The following is a 17,897-nucleotide window of genomic DNA, read 5'->3' as shown; positions in this document are numbered from 1 at the left end:
CTTGCTGCTTGAGAGTGCTGTGAGAGTATAGAAAGGAATGTACCCTGACAGCCCCATCTCAGGAAGGCTGAGAGATATAGTACTCATGTCTATGAAAAATTCAACTGCATGCATCAGCTGTAAATATGAGGACTTTTTTCTTTTAGAATTAATTTGATAATGCTTTTAATACTACATATTGTCTTTTTGTTTGGTGTGCTATTTTCCTTCCAACCTATAGAAATATCCTAGAACAATTTTCATTTGTTTCATTCTTGCCCATTGTAAGTAGCCAGCAAAAGTCACCCTGAATTCTTTTTTTCCTCTCTTACCATCTGTCAAAAAGCAGTAATCCTTGCTGCCATCTGTGAAGGATGTTGCCACAGAAACCACTGCACATTGGTCCTTTTTCCTGTCGTTAGTACTCAGGCATGGCTCTGCTTCTTGATGGTGTCCCCTTTCTAGAACCAGCTTGGCAACCTAAAAAAATGAAGAACAGTTTCCATTTACTGTAAGCCAAAGCTTCAGGGAGGGGAAAGAGTTTCACACTGGCCTAGCTTTGCTACTGTGCTTCATAGTAAGTACAGCTTATTTGATTGAGCAAATGCTTTTCTGTTACACAAACCTGTCCAGATTTCTTAAGGTTTTCCACAGCCTGCTTGTGTGTGAGGCCACAGAGGCTGATTCCATCTACTTCCAGCAGACGATCACCTGAGGGAAACAAAAATAACGAGTGATGGTTGCGCTGATGATTCAGATTGGATGGAAATCTTAAGGCTACCCACATTGTGTTAGATCTTCATGCTTACATGCTTCAAATAATGTTGTTTTGCTTGAAAGCAATACTGCTTGTTGAATGGTATTCTGTAACTAACATTGCAAACATACCAGGGTACTCTGTAAAGTGATGCAGTGCTTATCTCAGCAACAGTAGATGTCTGAGTCACTACCTTGAACTGCAGCAACAGAGGGAAGCTGTGCAATGTTGGTATGAGACTCCAGGTTTCTCAGTGGAATTTCCACATAAACTACAGTGATAGGCTGGGGAATTATGGACTGCATATAATGTTTTGCAGTTGTATAGCCCTCAATCCCAAACAATTTCATCATCCTGTAGCAAGTATTTCACACAAACACCTAACTCTGCAGCCCAGGGTTTCATTGCCAGACTTTTTACCTATCTTTATTTGTCCATCCTTATCTGCCGGTCCCCTGGGAATAATTGACTTCACGTATATTCCACCATGAGGCACGCTAGTGTTAATTCCACCCTGCAAAGCATATTTCCATATGTTAGTGTGTGGAATCTCCACATATTCTTCCCCTGATAAAAATAAAAACAACTTATATGTGCATTGCAAAGCAACTGTTTCAGAAAATACATTTTAGAAATATAGAGAAAAAAAAGAGGATGTTACTCTGATGTCCCATCTAGTTGTGATGTACTTCCCTAGGGAGTAATCATGCTTTGTATTCTCAGGAAAATGCAACGCACTTCTCCTGTGCTACTGCAGAGATCTGGTTGCATCATTCAGTCAGCCTCTATCCCAGTTTCTAAACTATGCAATATGTATTCAGCAACTTCTGGCCTTTCAGACAATGTATAAAGCTTGGACTCGACCTTGTGCAGACACTCAAGAGCCTGCAGTACAGAGGAACTCCATATTAATCTATTCTGTTCTTCTACATCCTCTAGTAAATTTCAGATGAAAAATGAGCCCTCTGTTTCTGGTTAAGCAATGATTCTATTGCTTCTAACTCCATTTCAGTGAGGATTGTAGGCACCTCAACCTGGTGAGGTAAGTTCAGTCTTGATAGTCAGAGCAAGGAATTATTTTTTGAATGTGGCACATACAGCTTTCACTGTTTCTTTCTCTGATCCTCTAAATATACAGAGAGATATATTTTTGATTTATTTTATTTAGAAATAAAATCAGTCAGGCATTTGTAGTAAAAAACAGCTTATCTTAAGTCCATACAACTCAGCTTTCATCCCCCCAGTATGGGATGGCTGTTCATACTGGTCAGCGTGTCAAAAATTAAGTAGTGACTGTAGGTAGCACTTGAGCCTGTCCCATAGTCCTATGTGATCTGCTTGTACAGACACAGCCTGCGAATTCCAGGAACCCCAGAGGAGAACCAGTCAAGACCCAAGGGATCCTTTGTATTACTGCATTTTCTAGAGACTCTGGCTATACTCCTTCCTGACAAAACTCCACTTTCACTGGCAGGACTTGTTCTCAAATCAAGCAAGGTGGGAAAGGTCTTGTATCTCCATATGCTTTATGCTGGCACACACACACATTCTGTGGGCAAGAACTGGGGAATGAGTAGAGCTGGTGCTATATCCTCTGTCAGTCAGGCACTTAGGTTTGAAATGTGCCGTGCTAGCAGTTCTTGTTACTGGCCTATATTCTACCTTTCTTCCACATAAATACACTTCTCTACATGTTTCTTGTTCATGTTATAGTTTGAAAGACACAGTGAAAGATTAACAGTAACACTTGCAGTCACACTGATTCCAAAAGTCCCATCTTCTTTAACAAGCTCCACAGTGTACGTTTCATTTGAGTTGGTTTCAGCTGGAGGTTGTAAGTGTGATGAATCAGCCTCCTGTCTCAAAAATATAAACACTAATGAGACTTTTGTGTCTTAGGGAAAATAAATAAATAAATAAATAGGGGGGGGGAAATAATAAAGAAAGTGAGATTTCCAGAAGATACAGAAGTTCAATCCTGCTTTCACTGTAAGCATGGAATGGTAGCATTTATATCCCTGACATTATTTCAGGATTACACTATTGTTACCTAAAATAATATCCGTCTAAATGTACATAAAATGAATATAAATAGGGAGGCTGTTTGATAGAAGAATATTAAACATAAAATATTATTTTTCAGTGGATGGCTGAAAACTTAAAGAGAAGTGGAAGAAAACAATAAAATTTTATAGTTCACTGGAAGAGGGAAGTCAATTTTTAGTAATATTTTATGGAACAGTTCCTTCACTTTTTCACTCATCCTAAACATACCTATAATTTCAACAATTCCAATGTAATTTAACAAGCAACATCTTCCAAGGTTTTCAGTCTCTTTTCCTCAGTTTTTAATTTCTCACTTATTTCCATTCTTAATATGGCTGGCATGTTGTTAAGACACATGCCATAATGTTATTAAATAACATCACAGTCTCAGCTACCTCCACATCCAGGCTATCTGCTGAAAGGACTGGGATCTTGGGGCCCAATTTTGGTGCTAAACTCCAAGAAAGAGCCTTCTCAAGTTCATCTATATTTACGGCCTGTTCTTTGGGGACAGCTGCACAACAGTCTTGAATCTTTTTTCTTCCACTCTCTACACAAGAGATCTCAGAACCACTAGTGCTGTTTCCCCTTGATATACTCTTCTCTTCATTTAATCCTTCTTCGTATATGTCTGCAAAACCATATCAAAAAAAGACATCAATGAATGTAAACAGTAAGTAAATGTGAAGACAAGTATCACTGTATCTCAACACAGGATGGTGAAATAACTTCCCAAATCAACTAGTTGTGAGATCCATAAAATGAGTTAGCCATTGTGAAATGGAGCACTGCTGTTTTACATATGGAGAAATGTACCTGCTTCATTACTGCAAGGGACTATGACAGTGATTCTGACTCAGAGATGGGCTGTAGAACTAATTTTGTCATAGAAAGAAATGACAAAATTCCCTTGATATTTAGCAATGCAGAATAAAGCCCACAATAGACCAGATTTTTTCATGCTGACTATAGAACAGAGGTCTCACGATACCCGCTAAAATGATTTTCACTGCTAACCTATAGCAGTTAACTTGCACTGAGTGGCAAGAAAGTGCTACTGCGTTCTAATGCCTAATAAATTACAGTGTCCTGAATAAATTGCTAGGATTCTAGAGCCAGCAAAGATGTTTGTCTTTATACCTTTGGGTTGAGAGATGATCAGCTCAACTTCATCAGGAGAATTTTGTATAATTTTAACTGCAGTATTGAACGAAACACCCTCAAGACTAAGATTATTCACAGAGATGAGTCGTCCCCCTTAAAAAGAATAAAAACAAGACAATGCACGTCAGAAGAGAAAAATAAGCCCAGAATAATTAACTTTAAACCATGAAGGCTTTTTAATTCTAATTAAAAACTAAAGACAATGACCTGGTTTGATATTTCCAGCTCTGTCTGCAGGTCCTCCAGGGATAATTGAAGCAATAAAGATACCGAGGTCTAATTTTCCTACATTTTCTCCTCCAATAATTACAAAACCTGCAAAAACGAGGCAGTATATCAATGTAGAGACACGAGCGGTATTAGAAAAGATGAAACTCAGGAGCACAAAGAGGTCTTATTCCAATAGCATAAAGGTTGGGGTTTTTTTTTGTAAATTCTGGAGAATGGGTTACCAACGTCCTGATCTGGGTGATCTTTAAACTCATGCTATACTTTAAGCATGCTAGTGACTTCAGTGGCTGCTACCTACATATAATATATCAGTGAGAATACTTTTCTGGCTTGGGACTTCAAAAGACTCCAACTTGTTTCTTACAGGACTTAGAAGCTATTTATGTAACACCCAGAGAAGGTATAAAAAAGAAATAAGAATGTTGTTTTACACTATGTGGCCTACAGCCTCCTGAGGTGGGTCATGTAAACTTCTAATGAACGTATAAGAGACATCTAAGAAAATTAATTTATTTTTAAGTAGCTTAATTTCTCTATCCTGGCATAAAATATTCTTCCTACTGCAGAAAATACTCTTCTCACTGGCAGAATAATTGTGACGGAAATGAAGGCATGCCACATGAGCCACTTAAAAATCTGATGTCTAATTGCATTAATGGTCAACTGTGGATCTACATGTTCTCTGAATTCATCCCTTAGAAAAGGATGCAGTCTGATAATGTATTATTTAACAAAAATGTTATTCAAATAAGAATCCAGAAGTCAAGAAATATTCATGTGAAGTTTGTTTATGCATTTTGGATGCGCACGGGCAATATGTGAAGGGTTTATAGAACAATAACTCCCTCATTTCTATTATTGTACTCTTAAAATTTTGTCCCTTGAACTCTATGATACTAATTAATCCTCTGAAAAAAAACTGTTGACTTGGTTTATACTTTCAGCTCTTTTAAGTCTCTGAAATGTTATGTCCTTTGCAGAGACTGGTATTCTTATTCTATAAGGAGAATAAATGAGGTGAAAAAGGTTAAAACTTTGCTCAGAGTTTGCACCAGGACCTGACAAACCCATTAGTAAATATAAAATTTATGTTCCTTACTTACCAAAACCATTTTTAGGGTCACGTTTTAGGCTGACACAAATTATTTCTCTTTCTAGACCACTTAGTAAAACTTCTTTTTGGACAGCTGGTGATCCAGGGGCTGCAGAAACAAAACAGCTAGAATAAATGCAGATGAGGACAGAAGAAGACAGGAGATTCGTGTAGAATGCAAAACTGAGGCATCAACAATTGAATATATTTTTGTTATTTCTTTCAACATTACCATTACTTCTGAATCAATAGAATACAAGAAGAAAGTTCAAATCAGTGTTTCAGAGTTTGCATTCTTTAGAAAAAGATGTGTGTAGAACCAGGAAGGCATAATGTAAGTTCTTCCCACTATTTTCGTTTTGGAGAGTACTTGTTTATCTGCAGCATTTTTATTAAAATTAGGCTGTCTAAAAAGTCAGGCGTGCAGCATTCATTGAACATGAGGGTTATCTGGACAGAATATCTACTACGCATTCCTTTGGGAACTCTAGCCTTAGGCCTTACAGAGCCTAATTGGCAATCCAGTCAGCACTGAGTGTGATGATGACTTCGGTAATGTTAACAGTAGTTAACAATGCACAATTGCCACAGTGTGTTTAAAGGACAGTTCTAACTTTAAAACAGATTGGATAAATAATCATAGCTTTGTATTCCATAAACCTTCTCTCTTTGTATATGAGTTATGGACAGCTGGCTTCTGTAAGAAAATTAGGTGCTTTGTGTTTCTTATTACAGTTAGTTTTGTCACACAAGCACACGAACAGAGGAAGGACCTAAAGCCTATTTTGTCTCATGCAGCATTTGCTGAGTTGTATATCTCAACTGCAAACTGAATGATGGCCTTCAAGACTGCCTCATGTGAATGTCTTGAGTGTACTGAATTACTTATCTGAGGAGCCTTAGGCAGTACTGATGGAATAATTTCATTATCAAAATCCTTAACACTCATCCTGATGAAAGGAGGAGTGAAAGGAAATATAGTAGCTTGAACCACCAAGCTCTGCATTAATTTACAGAGTAAGAAGTGCAAAAGATTATTCTTTAATACGTAAATAGAATCTTATTTTGTCCTCTACTATTGAAACCAAACATATGGAGAAGGGCTGTATCTATGATTATTATACTCACCACTGATTGTGTTCTGAGTTGAATGAATAGAGAGGTAGTCATAACTCCTTTGCTTTCCATTCAAGTTGATGTGCATTTCCGACTGGGATAGCCCTGATGAGGATCTGCATGGCAGAAAATGAAGACTGTGTTATAGCAACAAATCAGCAGTGGTATTTACCACTGGTCATTGTCATTAGCCTGTCAGAACCAAGTTAGGAATGCATGTCTATAGCCGTTTAACCACTATTCTGATTGCTTGACCACATTTCACCTTAGGAAAGAGGTTGTTTATCCTTGCTGGCATTTGCTTCCAAATAATAGCTGCCACTACACCACTCACATCATGACCGATATCTTTGTGTTTTATTCTGAGCTGAGTGTAGGCAGCAGGAAAACATAGGATAGTCTCAGCATGATTCATCAGTCCTTCTGTCCATTCAGACAAAATTGTGTCTGAAAGTTTTCTTAGTACTTCATGCTTCTCTTGTCTCTAATTCTCAGTATTCCAAAAGGCACTGGTATTCATCAAAGGCCTTGAAATTGTGTGGAGCTATAGTAACCATCTGCACTGGTGAGTGTACCAGTGTAAATGAAAAGTAAATTCTTATGCTGTTCTTTGTGATTGACACCTTTAGACATGGAGGAATAGGTTAGGTGAGGCATGCTCAAAACCAGGTCCCACTGTGTATTCAGTTCACCTACTGCAACTTCCAGAGAAGATACATTTAATAAAGACTTCACTTTAATTGTCCCTTACATTCACTGAACCACAGAATCACAGAATTGTAGGGGTTGGAAGGGACTTCTAGAGATCACTGAGTCCAACCCAGCCTGCAAAGCAGGCTCCCTACAACAGGCTGCACAGGGAGGTGTCCAGGCAGGTCCTGAAAATCTCCAAAGGAGGAGAATCCACGACCTCCCGGGGCAGCCTGTTCCAGTGCTCCGTCACCTTCACTGTGAAGAAGTTCTTTTGCATATTGGTGCATAACTTCCTATGCTCTAGTTTATGGCCATTTCCCCTTGTCCTGTCCCCACAGACCACTGAAAAGAAGTGGCCATGTCCCTTTGACTCCCACACTTAAGATATTTATAAACATTAACAAAATCACCCCAACTGTTCTTTTCTCAAGGCTGAACAGACTCAGGTCACCCACCCTTTCTTCATAAGGGAGATGCTTCAGTCCGTTATTCATCTCTGTGGCCCTGCACTGGACTCTGTCCAGGAGATTCCTGCCTTTTTTGTACCAGGGAGCCCAGAACTGAATACAGATGCTTTCATACATCTTCATATGCTAGTAAGTGCTCAAATTATGACCTGGTAAAAATTTAAATGCCAATCTTTTTCAAGGTCTTATCTGTTCGACTGTAGATTTGTGCCTGTGTACACTATCACTGGCACAAAGGAGTCCCAATCCTGACTTGGACTTTTGAATAAGCAGTGCAAAATAAAAGTCTTTCTTGCATCTTATCGTAGAGTTTTGCTGTGATGCTGTCTACAACTGAGTATTCTTCCACAGGTTCAATGAAAAAAGCAAACCTACCTGCCCAGATTGCTTCTGTCTCTTGTCCTGCTGTTAGTTTCCACACTGAGGTTGTCACAGGACTTGCTCATCATCTCAGCAGAAAGGTTTTCCACGTTTGTCCCGTACAGCACATTTTCTGAACGAGATAGTCTCTGAATCAGTGCAAGGTGTTCATGCTGAGCTGCATATGCAGAATTTGATTTGTCTATTTCCATAAATTTACTTTCCTCTGAATGAGAAGGGAGATAGGGAGAGGAGGGAAAGATAAGTCCACTGACGCTATCCCATCTTCTAAAACCAAACATTGCTTCCTAACATTTTGAATGCACCAGCAAAAAGGTTAACATCACAGATATATTTGTTCTAGTATATTTCAGAATATCTAAGACTTGAAGCGAGTGAAAAAGTTTCCAATCCATTGATTTAATAGGAAGTATGCACTGTATGTAAATTCCATTTCTGTGAATTATACTGTGAATCCACTTTGACAGATAAAATGTACAGCCCTGCATAATTTAAACCTGAATATCTCTATAAATTGCATACTCTTAAAGTTCTATGTACGGAAACTTTTCTGTCAGTCAGAGATTGAATCAGTCAAGCTTGTATTTCCTCATCTTTTACTGGTCCACCTCAACAAGTATGTATATCTGAGAAGACAGAAGTACTCCAAACACATGTTCTCACAAGATGAAAGAGGATCCATGGAACTGGCTCTTTGCTCTCAGAGATTTGCCCAAGCAAAATTGAGTGAGAGCCTGTCTTTGTGGTAATGCTTGATACCCAATTTTACACCTGTGTACGACATCTGCTATTTAATGATGTCTGGACTCTGCAGTTTACATATCTATCCTATCAGAAGATTTTCTTTCTCTAAAACAAGGCGGCAGTGCTGAAGAAGGCACTCCTCACTTAGAAAGAGAGAAGAACAGCAGGTAATTAGAGGCATGTCTGAAGGTAAAACAAGAACCCAGCTTGGTACTGGCTCACACAAATGCAGTCTTTCATTCTGCTTGTACGTGCCAACTGACCCTCCATGCCTTGTCCTAACAAACACTGCTCTGAATGCAGCTTTCTGGAGTCCTGCTCTGCAGCACTAAATCTGGGCTTCCCCATCCTCAGCAGCTTTGATCAGACACATTCACAAAGGCAGCAGCAGGCCTTGCTGCCATGGTATTAGCACAGCCTGTGTTGCCATGGTGATTTCAAAGCAGGGGATGGTGAGCAAGTTTTGAAGAGATTGTGACTTATGCATATTAACAATGCAGAAGGAAGAGTTTCCCTCATGTAGAAACAGACTACTAATCTGTGGACTCCCAGTGGTGGCAAAGGCAGCACTGTGAACTGCTGTCTGTCACTGCCTTCATGGAGCCTTTTCTTCTGGGGCAGAAAGTGCACTAAGCCTCAGAATCAGTCACACAGTTGTGGAGTTTGGCTGGCTTCAGTGACTTGAGGAGTTGTAACTAGGACCTGGGTCACAATTTTCTAAGCTCTCAATCATTTTGTTTTACTAGGAATGTAGTAATTTTCATAAAAAGTATTACTGGAAGCAAAAGTGACTCAGAAAACTTTAAGATACACTTATTAAATTAGGCCTCATTTACTTGCTACAAATCATAGTTCCACTGAGCTTCCTATGAAGCTACAGGAGCCCAAGCAAAAAGACTGTATCTTGAACCTAAATGTCATTCTAGCATCTTTTTCCATGATAACAAATTTGTGCAGGTGGAATTTTGCTTTCTCTCTCTGAAATAATTTTAGTGGAAAAGAAGCAAGATGGTAATCATCCTGCTATATCCTGTGGAATAAATTCATTGCATTTCTCTCTTGCCATGATTCATTGGGTCAAAGCTTCAGTAGCTGTAAACAATTACGATTCTGTTCAAGGCAATGGCTGAGTCCTCAGCTAATAAAAACCTGTTTTGCTCCATTGAGGTGAGAAGTGATGTCAGTTTGTCAGCCTAGGCTAAGTTATTCCTCATGTGCCTCAGTTTCCCCAGAATGATCCTCACCCATCTATACAGAACATGCTGAGGACTGCATGTGAAAAATGCTGCATAACTGCTCTGGGTTGAGAAGAACTTTGTATTAAAACAGTGGAAAATCTGAAGTCTAAGGAGGTAATAGTGATATCTCCCACAAATATGGCAAAACCTCGTGGTAGAAGAGAACAGCCAGCTACTGCAATCTAGTGAGTGTGACTGCTGTGCCACAGATTTAGTGGCTTTGTCCTGTGACTGAACCATGGGTTTGAATCCCTGTTTTAAGCAAAGATGTCCAGCTAACTAACTTCACCTATAGCATATCTGGACACCACTTTTGCTATTCTTTGTGTTGAACATTTTTTGGGTTACAATTGGGATAAAACTAATATGTGTCCTCATAATTCTCAGGTTTCATGAAGAGTAATGTAATTATGCCTTTTGCAAAACTGAGGTTAGATACACAGATATTATCAGCAGAGTACTTCACTCACATGCACACACTAGATTTGACTTACACACTTCTAGCTTTCAGTGAAATAGAAGACACTGTTGTCTACTCAGCAAAGGGAAAACTGAAGCACAGAGAATCTGATGTGAAGGTTCTGATTCTCAGCTTAACTAAAGTGTCTGTCTTTTCTTTGGAGTTCTTTTCTCCCGTGTAGCACTTCACATTGTACTATGGACTGTACAGTGAAAGTACATGTACTGCTCACCTGATGAAGTTTGACGAAGTTGCCTGGAATTCATTTGTGCATTGAATTTGTGTTGGGCTGAGCAGAGGTCCAGTAGATATTTGCATGTCTTTGCTGTATCAGTAATGAACGTGTGTTTCTTGCCACTGAAGCTACTTTCAATCATGAATTTCTTTCTCTAAAGGAAAAAAAAAGAACACAGCTTGCTTCATCTAATATATCAAACATTATACTGAGGCACTGAAAGTTCATCTGCATTCTGTTTGTCTACGTACATTTCTGCCTTTCTGCATCTCTTGCAGTTGCAGAAAATGCCCGTTGTATGTTCAACTGCTGTCAGTTCATAACTGCCCTATGTTGAAAGTCAAAAGCCTTTGAGACATTGATTGCACTGGGAGCAGGTTGATAGGCTTGGCAAATTTGTCCCTAGAGATCTTAAACTGTTTAAAGCAGTTGAAAGTGAAACAAAAAAAAATCTTCAAGGGTCAGAAAGGCCTTCTTGGGAAGCAAATAGACTGGGAGATGTGGTGAATATTAGCACTGTAAGATGGTATATTGGCCTCTGTAAGATGGTATATATACCTCTGGTAGAAGATAGGAGTTATAATCTTGTCACCAATACTAGTTTAAGAGACACTGCATATACTAAGAGATAAGGATGCAAAAGTAAGATCTGTAAGAAAGGTAGTCAAGATCCAGTGACCTGATGTAGAAAGGAAAATGAAAGAAAAGAGAGAGAGAAGTGAAGATGGGAAAGGAGTGAATAAAGAATATGCTACATAGAGGTTTGGCATCATTTCTGTAGTACTCAGCTTACTCAGGTTTGTAGTAATTGACTTCATCCTTCTCAAAAACAAACAGGAGCAACAACAGAAACAAAGCATCTCTGAGAATTGGCTATCCAGAGATCCACATCCATGTCATACTTTGATTTTAGTCTGGTTTCAAAACGAACGTATCTGTACAAAGTCAGTCTAATTCTAGCACCAAATGGAAGAAAGTTATAAAAGTGACAGACAGAAGAGGTGTAAAGTAGTAGAATTTCACTTGATTGCAACTCACATGAGCTGAAATTCTCTCTGTTTCCCGCCACTGGAATCTTAAACTGGCAATTCTTGTGTGATTTTTGACCTCATATACAATGATGCCTTTGGCACAGATTCCCAAGATAATGTCCCCTCCTGTTCCTTTCTTCTCTTGGGACACACGATAAAATAGTACTCCATATTCAGGAAGCTGCTGAGTTACCTAACAGAGAAAAAGTGCACTTACCACGTGCTATTAAAAAAGAGGCAAGAGGAAAACTGGTAGGTAGATGGGAGGGGAAAGGGTTTTGAGTGCCTGTACAGTATCTTCCTTGATTCTCTCAAGAAAGGCTTAGAAACCCTTCCCAAATTTTCACACCTACTCTTTCACAAAATAATCACCTGACTTTGGTATGTCATAGGGCTACCATATGCATTCATTTTCCATGATAAAATTAAAATAGCACTTTCCCACATACCTCATTTGAAGAACTAAGAGGATTATGTAACTTCCTGCAGAATAATCTAAATTTTACAGTGGCACTGAAGCAGTAGTATTACTGCTACTTAGCATTTGCATGTATTTCTGAACAGATTAATACTGTTCAACTGCTAAATCTTATTTCTGTTTTCTTTTCTACGTCTTTGTTTCCCCAAGAAAATTAGAAATCATAAAGTACAGCTGATACGCTGATCTTAGGAAAACTGCTAAAACTTTTGTGCCAGGACTACTCTGGCATTGCTACTGATAACAAAGTCACCCAAATACATACATTAATTCCTTCACTGCTATCATTTTTTAAAACCAGATATTAAAAATTTCTTTTACAACAAATCTTAAATTATGGAGTTTTCTTCTAACATCACGAAGAGGATATTGCAAGGAGCCACATCCAGCAGTTCTAGATGCTTGTCTTTCTACCTCCTACATTTGGCCACAAAATGTTAAAATATGACATAGACCTTTTCTAGGACTACAGAATATTATGGTGATTTTCTGGTCTCTTTTCCGATATTCAGATCAATATTAATTTATCCTAATATCCTTTTTCTGTGGGAAGCCCATGCAGAATTTCAACCACAAATAGAGATTTTCAGTGTCCAAAATAAAACACTTTCAGAACATCTATTTTCAGAAGAAAAAAGGAAGAATCCAGAGCACAAATACTCAGGGCCTGAAAACTGGGACATCCATAATCACTATACAAATCTTGGTTTTAATTTTTAATCCCTTTTATATTTGGAATTTGCATGTTCTTGCCATGAGCGCTGTCTTTCTTTTACTGTGTATGATGTGTTGGCTCCTTCTTCAGGAACTCATTGAAACAAATATGAACAAAGCTGCTTTCCTTCACTGGATTTTCTATGCATGATGGGACTGTTATTAAGGCTAAGCCTCAATCTATTTCTTCAATTCCACTGACAGTGTTAGATGATAAACGAACATAATTAAACAGCAATTGAACTAAAATGCTGCTATAAATAAAAACATGTGGCACTGCAGCAAAATGGCTTCTGTTATTTATTCATTTTCTATTCCTTAATGTTTTCCATTTTATGGGAAGCTGAGAAGTTTGGAGAGGAAGAGAAATTAAGAAAAAAATTAAATCCTGCTCCATCATAACACTCTTGATAGAGAATCATATGAGATGACACTTCAGCTAACTCCTTCCTCACTTCTGTGCTTCGCATATGTTTTGAACAACCAATCACTGCTTGTTCAGAAAATGTCTGAACATGCGCTATAATTCTGAAACTCAAAAGGGTGCTTATTGCCCTGCTTTACAATTATCTCTCTCTAATACATTCAGTAGTTGCATTCATGATCATCTAGAACCTAGACAACACGTCCTTAGCATGCTGAAAACTTGCATCGGCTCTTAGGATGTTGAAAATATCCTGAAATGTGCATTAAGCGTTTATAAACTACCAATAGAAAAGCACCTTATACTTTAATGGAGTATAAGTTGATAATAGTGACAGTGCCTATAGCAGAATGAAATTTGGAGTTTTGTGTTGAATATTCAAATTTGTTCACTGCATCTAAAATCCACTGAATTAGACAACAAGGAAATAGTAGACAATGGCAAATGAAGACTTGATATCAAAGACTAAATAGATAAATACCCTTTGGTGTGTGGCAAATTACCTTTAAAAATTCTAGTTCAGCTTCATCCTCAAATAGGGAGCGATTCATGCGATGTAATTTAGCAAGCTCTCTCTGTACATGTGCCAGGGTCATTTTCTCTATTCGGCTTGCTGGAATGTAGTCTTCAACACGAAAATAACTCTTTCCATGTACCTTTAGGGGAAAAAAAAATGAAAAGACAAAAGAGACAGGAGCCTTTTGTTCTGTTTTGACTTTTCTTATTTGGTGCATTTCCATTTTCAGTGTGACCCATATGCTGAAGTCATCCTGCTGTCACTTCCTAAAAGAAGGTAGGGAACAGCAGATAGTGTGTCCTGACGGCCAAATGTGCCTCCTGCACCTGTGCTCATCCAGATGCTCAAGGCACACACTATGCTGTGCAGAGGGGAGAAAAGAGGTGTGCATGCAGGCAACCCAGCTGTCTTACATTCACAGCTGACAGCTGTAGCTGCAAGACCCAATGTCAGGCTGGATCAGACTGGATGGATCAGATCATTGAGTGCTACACTGATTTGCATAACTGAAGATACCACAGAGAACAGAAAGGATGTTTACTTGAAACTTTGAAACTACAAGACAAGTTCAGATACACTCTCTGCAACCTTCCTGTCTTTGCAACTTGTGGATCTGAACCTACATACAAAATCTCTGTGAATTCCAGAGTGTTTATTTTTCTCTTCCATGCTTTCTAATCCCTTTAAACCCCTTTGCACATCCAAGCTGTGTCTATACTGGAATTTTTCTTCAGATTTTCTGGACATCCTAGGCTATATTGACAATTATGAAGGATCAAGAATCTTTCATCATTCTGCCATATTTACTGTCAAATTCATCTGGCTCACTACTACTTCAAATTCAGACAAATTTCATAATTCTTTAAACTAAATCTGAAGTGTGATTACTGGAGGACTTCGTTCAAATTGTGCAATATTCACATTTCATTCTTTAGCTATATGACAAGCAAAAGTTGCAAAAGATGTTGACAGAGACCTCTGAGAAATATTTTATTATTTATCCACACCTCAGAAGCATAATTGCCAAGCTCTGCCTGTAAAGCCAAAGCGCCAAGTTTCAGGGCAGTCTCATCATTGCAATATAACCGCTCCTCCAAAATATCTTTACGAAGCTGCAGGTAAAACTGGTGTCTCGTCAAGCTGTGCCTGGAACACAGAAGGGATTAAGAACACAAGATGAGCTTTGACCACTCAGCCTGCCTGCTTTACCTGCTTTACCAGCAGTCTGCTGACTGCTGTTTTACCAGCAGTCAGCAGAAACATGCACTTACTGGATAACACTGAAGTGGCTGACGAAGAATTTTATTCTTAGGAAGAGTGTGAAGTTGATGATGGAGGTTTTCTTCTTTGGTTGGTCATTCCAGCCATCTGGGGCCACTTTGTAGAGCTTGGTCTCATCATCCAAAAAGAAAAACTCCTTACCTGAAACGAGAATTTGTGGTTCTGTGGTAAGTCTGGAGCCCAGAACAGCTTCCATAGCTCAAAATTCTGCTGCCTGTGTTAGGAACATCACTAGCAATAGAAGAAAGGATCATGAATATCAGCTGAGGTCAACTTCTCAGTGTTATGGACTAGTCTATTGCTGCTTTGACAAAGAATTTAGGATGACATCTAGCATGTAATTTAGGATTACAACTGTTAGATATGGATTGGTATGTTGTCTATGCAATTATTCAAGAATCTATGAGGCTTGAATTCTGCTAACTATTCAGGTTCTTCACTCCAAATTACATCTGAGAGCACTGACAACGAGCCTTGCACAGTACAGAACTTCCTAGAATTCTGCTGGGGCAACATGGCTCAGCATTATTCTGGTGTATGGCTTTGACAGAGCCTTTTCTGCATGAGAATATCAGCTAGTGTCAGTGTGGCTGTAGTCATGCACAGTATTAAAGTAGACATGTTTTCCATTAGCGCAGTACAGTTTAAATTGACATAACTTACTTTTGCTTAAGCTTTAGATCTGCTTACATCTGAAGATCTTTAAGGATCTTACTGGAATTCATTAATAAATGGACTGCATTTATTAATATACCAGAATTAGCTGTCTCAGTACCTTTCAGGTAAGCCAAACCGAAGTAGGAATGTTCCACCAAGCTCGCATATGCCACCACAGTATTGAAAACATCTCTTGCCTTGGACTTGATGTCACATTGCACCTCAAGGCACTGACCATTGAGTAGAATCACATTGAGATCCCTCTGGGACAAGTAGGATTTTCCTTTCTTAGTCTAAGAACATATAATAAAGAGCAAAGAATAAGTACCAAGTACAAGCAATGCAAACTCCACAGCATTTTATTGCTAAGGCCCTGGTCTCTAGTCCCTACACAACCTGATGAAATTGGCCACAACACTATTCTAATCCCTGCCTCCACTACCATGAATCATATCGTATCCCAAACGTGTCCGATTAAAAACAAACCAGCCAACAACAAGCAAAGCAAAAACTGAAACAAGCAAACAAAAGAAAAAACAGGGAATCTCGACAAAATGGATTCTGCAATCATCAGGACTTGTTCTAGATTTGAAGATAATCCCAGTTGTTTGGTTCTTTTTTTCTAATATTTACTGCTGTAGGCCGTCAGACTTTAGCTTTATCTTAAGAATGGTAAAGGGTACGCTTGCAAACTGGAGGAGTCCAGTAAACTGGCTCTAGATGTCACCTTGGTAATTTCTTGTATAATCTTAGTCTCAAAAGTCTTATACTAATAACAGCATTCTTATCCGAGAAAGATGAATTCAGCTATTTTCACAGCAGTCACTGCAACAGAGATAGTTATGCTGCACTGAAAATTAAATGGTCTGCTTTCAAGTCTCAGTACTTGTGCAGGAACTCTAATTCTGTTTGAAAAGAGGACATAGCAAGAGAACTGGAATGGGACTCAGATGAAACTTAGAAAGAGTCCCAACTCAAAGATCATAAAATTAGCTTCAAATTCTTAATGCTTGTACTTACCACAATTGATCCGGGCAGCTGTAAAGTCACTGGTGGTTCACTTGACAAAATAATGAATTCTGGACCTGAGAACTGTAAGGAGACAATTCAGAAGTGTAAAAGATGTCTCTTTAACATAACAAAGATCCCTAGCAATGGTACCAATTGAACCCATTTTTGTTGATTGACGTGCTGCACCTAAATGACTTCAGGGACTTTTCTGGTGCAAATGTTGACTTAAGACTTCCATCTGTCGGAGCTCTCTCCTGTTCATTTACTCTGGGGCCTAAATATGCTTAGTCTTTACATACAAGACCTTTCACTGTCTTTAGTTCTGAGTTATCACAACTGGATCATGACTAATCTGGACTTTGTAAGTTTAGGAGACTCAGCTAAAGTGATGACTCAGTAGCTAATATGCACGTCATTAATGAATGACAGTAGAACATAAAGTTTCTCTTTAGTGATATTTACATTTTGAGATCAGTTTACACGCTTTTTGTTAGTCACCTTTTCCTTCCTTTGGAACAAACATTTCTGTGATGTAGCAGCTGCTGTGTAGTCCTTTGTAGACACAGAGAAGGTGGAGCCTAAACTCAGCAAGTTGTGTCTGCTGTTCCTATGAGCTCCACCAGGGATTTCTTCTACAGCACTGACTGACCTTCAAAGGAGATGTAACAGTGAGAAGGATATCCAGAATGCAGCAAAACAAGACAGGCTTGTACCTTGTTAAGGTACATCGATGACAGAATCTTATGATAACCAGGACAATGTCAGCTACAAGTTGTTATGTACTGACATCATTAAAGGAAAAGAGATTATCAGATATAATATTAATGATGCAAATTATAAACAAATCAAAATTACTCTTTAATTCAGTAACAGTTCTTTCTTCATTTGGTGAGACAGATCTTGCTGGCCTAAGTCCAGTGAAGGCAACAGGCACAGGAGTTAGCCCCATATATTTCTGGGGCTTTCTGGGAAGTCTACAGGAAGAAATCAAGATCTCATTTAATGTTTTTTTGAAACAAAAAAGCTTCAGAAATAATACTTGTTATTACATTATTTAGAATTTTCCAGGAATGGGAATTAAATTATTTTTTAATTCATTAGCATAAATTAATGTCTTAAGGAACTGAGGGAGTTTTCAGTTTAATTAAAAGATGTGTGAAATCTAAGATCAGAAAGCCAT

General features: G+C 38.6%; 2 protein-coding genes across 5 annotated transcripts in view; one reads left to right on the top strand and one right to left on the bottom strand.

The window, feature by feature from the left end:
* The window catches only part of MAPK8 (mitogen-activated protein kinase 8), a 245,106-nt gene that overhangs the window by 149,824 nt on the left and 77,385 nt on the right, over positions 1 to 17,897 (top strand). The window lies entirely within an intron of this gene.
* The window catches only part of FRMPD2 (FERM and PDZ domain containing 2), a 54,233-nt gene that overhangs the window by 27,629 nt on the left and 8,707 nt on the right, over positions 1 to 17,897 (bottom strand). For 3 of the 4 annotated variants that reach the window (XM_042818614.1, XM_042818617.1, XM_042818615.1), the window contains 18 exons: positions 17,216 to 17,366; positions 16,727 to 16,798; positions 15,825 to 15,999; positions 15,040 to 15,190; positions 14,776 to 14,914; positions 13,755 to 13,907; positions 11,643 to 11,828; positions 10,602 to 10,758; positions 7,922 to 8,132; positions 6,399 to 6,502; positions 5,281 to 5,379; positions 4,154 to 4,261; positions 3,923 to 4,039; positions 3,178 to 3,413; positions 2,488 to 2,592; positions 1,157 to 1,250; positions 605 to 690; positions 312 to 459 (listed from right to left, as the gene is read on the bottom strand). In XM_042818614.1, coding sequence (XP_042674548.1) covers positions 312 to 459; positions 605 to 690; positions 1,157 to 1,250; positions 2,488 to 2,592; positions 3,178 to 3,413; positions 3,923 to 4,039; positions 4,154 to 4,261; positions 5,281 to 5,379; positions 6,399 to 6,502; positions 7,922 to 8,132; positions 10,602 to 10,758; positions 11,643 to 11,828; positions 13,755 to 13,907; positions 14,776 to 14,914; positions 15,040 to 15,190; positions 15,825 to 15,999; positions 16,727 to 16,798; positions 17,216 to 17,366 — 2,492 coding nt within the window. The remainder of the gene's footprint in view (positions 1 to 311; positions 460 to 604; positions 691 to 1,156; positions 1,251 to 2,487; positions 2,593 to 3,177; positions 3,414 to 3,922; positions 4,040 to 4,153; positions 4,262 to 5,280; positions 5,380 to 6,398; positions 6,503 to 7,921; positions 8,133 to 10,601; positions 10,759 to 11,642; positions 11,829 to 13,754; positions 13,908 to 14,775; positions 14,915 to 15,039; positions 15,191 to 15,824; positions 16,000 to 16,726; positions 16,799 to 17,215; positions 17,367 to 17,897) is intronic. The other variant, XM_042818616.1, reaches the window with a different exon arrangement.

This window comes from Centrocercus urophasianus, unplaced genomic scaffold (assembly GCF_019232065.1).
Source record: "Centrocercus urophasianus isolate 14NV4802_14NV808 unplaced genomic scaffold, USGS_Curo_1.0 seq_17, whole genome shotgun sequence".
In the NCBI taxonomy this organism is placed as follows: domain Eukaryota; kingdom Metazoa; phylum Chordata; class Aves; order Galliformes; family Phasianidae; genus Centrocercus; species Centrocercus urophasianus.
This window is presented reverse-complemented; position numbering and strand designations above follow the sequence as displayed.